Here is a 6,429-nt window from a genome sequence, read left to right as displayed (position 1 = left end):
AATAAATGAGCTAATAGTGATGACTGAAAAAAAACTTAGCTTGAACTTATTTGCACTTCCAAATAAACAAAACAACAAGTTGTGTTCATTTCTGTAATATAATCAGATTGAAAGTCCATACACATGTTATTTGCACACACTGTGGAGAAGTATTTGTTTTACTAAAAACAAAACGATAAAAATATATATTATTATTTGTATTATTTGTATGGAACTTTTTTAACTTTGAATGAGCTGATGCTACATGAAGATGCCTCACACATTTTTCCCACTTTAATTCATTTTTAAAACATAATGGTTCTAAAAATAAGGTTCAGACTTTTTATTATTATTATTTCAAACATTTTTTCCCCTTTTATATAAATCACTTCACATCTTCTCAAGTTCAGCTTGATATTCAGAGAAACAGTTTCCTGCTGCTCTTCACTGCAGTCAATGGTGGAAAAAGTTTTCGAGGAAAAGTAGTCGAATATGTTTAATTAAAAAAAAACCAATCAGTTTAAATGTAGTTGGAAGGTTAAAACCAAACAATCAGTTTAAATTTAGTTGGAAGGTTAAAAAACTTTTTACATAAATTGGTAAAAATAATTTGAAAACAGAATTCGATGTGATTTTTTTTAAAGTTAGATAAATGTAGTGTGCTGTAGTGCAGTACTGATAACTGTACGATGATGGAGGAGGGTGGATTTACTGTGTACTGAGAATAAACTGTACGAAACAAATGTAAACAAACAAACAAACAAACATGGAACCGATCGTCGTAACAATAAATAAATAATAACGGCGCAACGTTATTCTTCATAACGTATTCTTCATGTTCTTGATTTAAAAAAACGACGAACAACGAGGAAAAACCCTGAGGAGATTTGGATGAATTCAACAGGTTGAACAGACGCGTCTGATTGATTGAAATGGGGACGTCGCAGTGACGTCACGTGGGCTAAGAGAAAAAGAGAGAAGGAGAGAGAGAGAGGGAGAGAGAGGATGCTGCAGAAAGGCGCATCTTCCTCAGTGAGACCGGTGGACATTGACTAGACCAAGGACACACACGAGGTAAAGCTGATGAATTTAACTCTGAGGATTACACTTAGATGTTTTTCTAAACTTAAAAAAAAAAAACTTGATGGTAACACTGTTAACTTTATTCTGTCTAACGGTTGGAAAACACAGTTTTTTACACGATATAGTCTTGGTTTTAGAGTTGAACTCTCATTTAGTTTTGTTTATTTGTTTATAGCTACATTTCACAGTTTTTTTAATGACAGAAAGGAATGTGAATCTTTTTTGTGTTAGTCGTATTTGTATGAGAACGGATCTGTAGTAACCTGTTCTACTGTGGTGTCGTGGACAGAAGCCACGGACTCTGTGTCCGCAGTTCATTGAAATGTGTGCAGGTCGATTAACCGACCACGTCCCCGTCTCTGTGTTGTCCAGATGCCGTGGTGCGTGAGTCGTGCGTGAACGTCCAGTGCCGGGTCCAGAACGCACCGGAGCCGCGAACGCTGCTGATAGTCCGTGGAACATCTTGTAAGAACCTGATATCGGTGGAACCGCATGGACAACTGGAGGACGAGTTGGCTGAAGACGTCTCAGATATCGACGAGTGGAATGGCACTTCACCTTTGACTAAGGAGTGTCGAGGTGGAGAAAGACGGATTCAATGTTTGTTTTTGTTTTTTTATTTCTTTAGGCAGAACTTCGAACACGATAATGACCCTGAATTCTGCAGGTGACATTTTTTAAAACCAAAGACTGAAGGAAGTCTTTCCACAGGGTCTCTGTGTCATTATTGTTGTTGTTGTTGTTGTTGTTGTTGTTGTTGTTGTTGTTGTCCATCCTGACCATTGCATTGATCTAACGTCACGTGCTGAGCCCTGTCCAAACCAGTCAGTCAGTGCTACGTACAGATGATATGGACATGCAGGTCAATACTGATCATCAGACTCTGATCATTTAATCTTTGCACCAAAGTGGTTCGTAGACTGTTAGTCTGACAACTTGTGTCCACTTTTGAATTCCGATATGGAAAACATGTCCGTCCCCGGTGCACCGCCGGTCTGTAACCACTCTGTGGACTTCTACTCCCTGACATCTGGGAACAGCACGGACCTGAACTGCACTCCTCCGCCCGAGTTTTACTTCTACGCCGATCTCTACGTCATTTTGCCGATCATCTACTCTGTGATCTGTGCCGTGGGACTGACGGGCAACACGGCTGTGATCTACGTGATCCTCAAGGCCCCCAAGATGAAAACAGTCACCAACATGTTCATCCTCAACTTGGCCATCGCCGACGACCTCTTCACCCTGGTTCTTCCCATCAACATAGCCGAACACCTCCTGCACTACTGGCCGTTTGGTGAGATTCTGTGTAAGGTCATTCTCAGCATTGACCACTACAACATCTTCTCCAGCATCTACTTTTTGACAGTCATGAGCATCGACCGTTACCTGGTGGTCTTGGCCACGGTGAGCTCCAAGCGCATGCCTTACCGCACCTACCGAGCGGCCAAAATCATCTCCTTGTGCGTGTGGATCCTGGTCATACTCATCGTCATGCCTTTCACTGTTTTCGCCGGCGTCGACCCAAACGACGAGAGGAAGAGCTGCGTGCTCATATTCCCCAGCCCTGAGGGTTCATGGTTCAAAGCCAGCCGGATCTACACGCTAATCCTGGGCTTCGCCATCCCAGTCTCCACCATCTGTATCCTCTACACCATGATGCTGTACAAGCTGAGGAACATGAGGCTCAACAGCAACGCCAAGGCCCTGGACAAGGCCAAGAAGAAAGTCACCGTCATGGTGTTCATAGTGTTGGCCGTCTGCCTGTTCTGTTGGACCCCGTTCCACCTCAGCACCATCGTGGCTCTGACCACAGACCTGAGAAGCACGCCCCTGGTGATTGGCATCTCCTACTTCATAACTAGCCTGAGCTACGCTAACTCCTGCCTCAACCCTTTCCTCTACGCTTTTCTGGATGACAGCTTCAGAAAAGCCTTTAAGAAGATGTTGGAGTGCCGACCCACCTGAGGCTCTGAGGCGATGAATAATGAAAGACTGTCGTTCAGATTGAACATCTCTCTGTGTGTGTACAGCAGACCCTACAGTTTGAATTAGAACAAGCTGCACCAGGCAAACTGCACATGGAAGCAACAGGTTCTCACAATAAATGATAACTAGGGATGTCCGATATTATTTATTTATGCCGATATCTGTTATGCCGATATTGTCGAAACACTTAATTTCGATACCAATAAAGACCTGGTAATATTTATTTATTTGTCTGTACAAACCACTGTATGGGTATGAGATTAATTATATGAGCTGCATTGCTGCCATCTAGTGACTTTCACTTTTATATACAGGAAAACTGATACCGATTCTTACAGATATTACATAATATGCTAACATCGGACATCCCTAATGATAACACAATACAATATTTTCAAAGATAAACTAAAGGGATGTGAGACTATAGCAACATCTTAGCACTGCACCACTGTAGCTCCAGGGGTTTTTAACGCCATCAATCTCTCAGTAACTGCAAAACAGAAGAAACCAAATTGAGAAAAAGAAAAATCAACTTGTGTTAATGCTTGCTTCTAATTTTGCCGAGTGCGACTTGTGGAGGATGGAGGTGAAGGAGTTGTGTTGAGTCCAAAGAACGAAGAAGGAGACAGAGCACTTGACATTTACACGACGTACAGCTCAAATGACACGAGACTTTTGCATGTTATCAATCAACATATTCAACAGACGCACTGTTTGTTTGTTTTTGTATGCAAAACAATATGTTTCTATTGAGCATGTCATGGGAGAAAATCTGAAAATCTGTGGAGCTTTTCAAGGTCTTATTTACGTTTGAATAAAATGACAAATAATATATTTGCAACAGACATGAACTAATCCATAACAATGTCTCGAGTTTGGTATATTGTGATTGGAAACAACATAATAGGAAGTTCATTATTTGTAAACCACGTTCATGTGAAATTAATAAAAAGAAAAAAAAAACAAAAACAAAAAAAAAAAAACGTTCTTTCCCCAAACTCGACAGTGTCGGTCTGTTTTCAGAGCGATGAATGTTTCCTACCGTAAGTTTGGACTTTTATGAGTAAAGTTATGCTGCCCCCTATCGGTGACAGTGTGACATGACGCATTTTTCAAGACCCTACAGCAAACTACATAATTGATATCTACTATAAATTCTGGTAATACATTTTTACAATTACAAGTTTCTAATTGTTGTACAGTAAATATTATATTTTACTTTTAATAAATTTCAAAAGCATTTCAATGACCTTCATTGAAATAAAGAATCCTGAAATGGACTAATACTATTTCACTTAAAATTTGAAGTTTAAGTGTTGGTCCATCACCAGTGATTTCAACACACTTTAATCTGGGACTCACTGACATCTGGAGTGAAAGATTATTAAATGAATATCCAGATAAACATCGTCATTTTAAAGCAAATCAGTTGGATGAGAGAAAGACGAGAAAGAGAGTTTTGGCAGAACCAAGAATAATGGAAGAATAAACAAGAATAAATCCAATGAAAAAACTTCACGAAAAACTTCAGGAAGTAGATTTTAAAAAAGTTACTGAGAAAATCTGTCGTCAACTTAATTGTTAGGACCTCAGAGCAAAGAGTGAAATATGACGGAGGGTGGAATGAGAAAGGTAGGATATGAAAAAATATAGAAAATATAGAGCGGGTTGGGTGGATAAAGGCTAAGCAGGAGGTGAAGGTGATGAGATCCTTTTTTTTTCTTTTTGCAGAGCTATTGAATGAATAAACCAAAATAGGGAAGAGGAGAGATGAAGGCCAGATGGGGACCAAGGAGGTGGAGGATGGAAATGCAAAGTGTCTAAGTGACATAGACCTGTGAAGTGAGGCCATAAGGTGTAAAAGAAGCAAAGCTAGATGACAAAAAGTGACCTTCAAAAGTGAAGAGGTGGAGGCCTAGAAAAGACGAGAGGAAGACGCTTCAGGCAAAACAGACATGGACGGAGACAATAATCAGGTATAGGACAGTAAGAAAGGTGTCAGGGGTGCAGTAAAGTATGAAGACAGGGAGGTGGAATAGCCACTATGTCTACTGTATCTATTCATATATATAAATACTGCCTCCTAGCGGTTACCCCTTGATTTTTGTCTCTAAATGCGATGTGGTTTACTGGCCACAAGAGGACAGTCTTCATCCATGCAAACTCGGAAGGAAAGCGTGTGAATTTGTGTTTACACATATGTGAAATGTACTCAAAAAAGAAACAAAACAATACATTTAGAGTTATAAAGTTAAGAATCGAACCCTACACTGTTTGTTTCAAATGTCTCTATAAGTCAAACAAGGTGTTGAATAAGAGCAGCAACAGTAGGTGGCAGTGTGACGCTGAGGTGAGAACACACACTCTTCTATAATTCTACTCTTCTTCTGTCCAAACTCTGCGGCTCGAGCCAATGCACTGCGGCATTAACACAGACCTTTCCTCCGACACGTCACTCTATTGACCCGTATTCGTTTAAAGAGTGTAACTGCGTTTGACTCCTGCGGCCGTTACACCAGCGGACACCGCAGCACAGCGACTGTGAGGACAGGCAGAAAGTCTGGCTGTATCTCTGACATCAAACCCACGGCTCAGCGTGTGGAGGAAACTCACCCTTAAAATATTTGATTTTGCCCAGTGCTCATTTCACAGCTTGTTGTTGTCACTGTGTATTTATCTCTATATGAGCGTTAGTGTAGTATAGTATAGTATATAGTATATAGTATATAGTATATAGTATATAGTATAATGGTAATGGTAAACTGGATATCCTAGATTTTACTGTGTGTATGTCACTATATATATATGCATACATACATATCAGTCTCCTATCAGCTATACCACAGTGTACCACCAGGAGTGATATATATATATATATGTTTTGCACTCACAACCTCTGCGGTCCAGATCAGGCCTGCAGGCCACCAGTTGAAGGTCACTGGGGTTGGTAAACAACCTTAATTGTTTTCAGTAGGTTTTCGCAGACTTCCTGTCTGGAAATGGTCTATAATGACTTGAAATGACAACGAGATGAGATATATTTACAGTGACAGGTCAAACATTTCTGGCTTGTAGAACAATGATGCAATACACGTGTTTTAAGCAGATAAGAATCATGAAGTAATATTTGTCATATTTGATTTGGGGTGGGGGGGAAATCAGTTACTTTGAAATTAGCCCCTGATGCTAAAGCGGTGTGTGTCAAGGTCATGGCTGATTATTGACAGACCGTTTGATCATGTACAGATGGGCGGGGCTTCTTCATCATCACTCTCTCTGTGGTTACAGTCCAGCACAGGAAAAATGCAGAGATGCATCTGCATCTGTACGTGAGCTTTCAGCATCTGTATCCACGTATCGTTGAAAAAGATCTGCGTT

At 40.4% G+C, this 6,429-nt stretch overlaps 1 protein-coding gene across 1 annotated transcript; it reads left to right on the top strand.

The window, feature by feature from the left end:
• Positions 1 to 1,619: 1,619 nt before the first annotated feature.
• On the top strand, positions 1,620 to 3,986 carry npbwr2b (neuropeptides B/W receptor 2b). Its single transcript, XM_025059319.1, has one exon. It carries the CDS (start codon positions 2,023 to 2,025, stop codon positions 3,028 to 3,030), a length of 1,008 nt encoding a protein of 335 aa, XP_024915087.1. The 5' UTR covers positions 1,620 to 2,022; the 3' UTR covers positions 3,031 to 3,986.
• The last annotated feature ends 2,443 nt before the right edge of the window (positions 3,987 to 6,429 follow it).

Source organism: Cynoglossus semilaevis, chromosome 10 (assembly GCF_000523025.1).
Source record: "Cynoglossus semilaevis isolate Cse_v1.0 chromosome 10, Cse_v1.0, whole genome shotgun sequence".
NCBI lineage: Eukaryota > Metazoa > Chordata > Actinopteri > Pleuronectiformes > Cynoglossidae > Cynoglossus > Cynoglossus semilaevis.
This window is presented reverse-complemented; position numbering and strand designations above follow the sequence as displayed.

Coding starts and splice junctions, on each gene's coding strand:
- npbwr2b (XM_025059319.1), top strand. CDS start 2,023: ATGGAAAACATGTCCGTCCCCGGTGCACCGCCGGTCTGTAACCACTCT.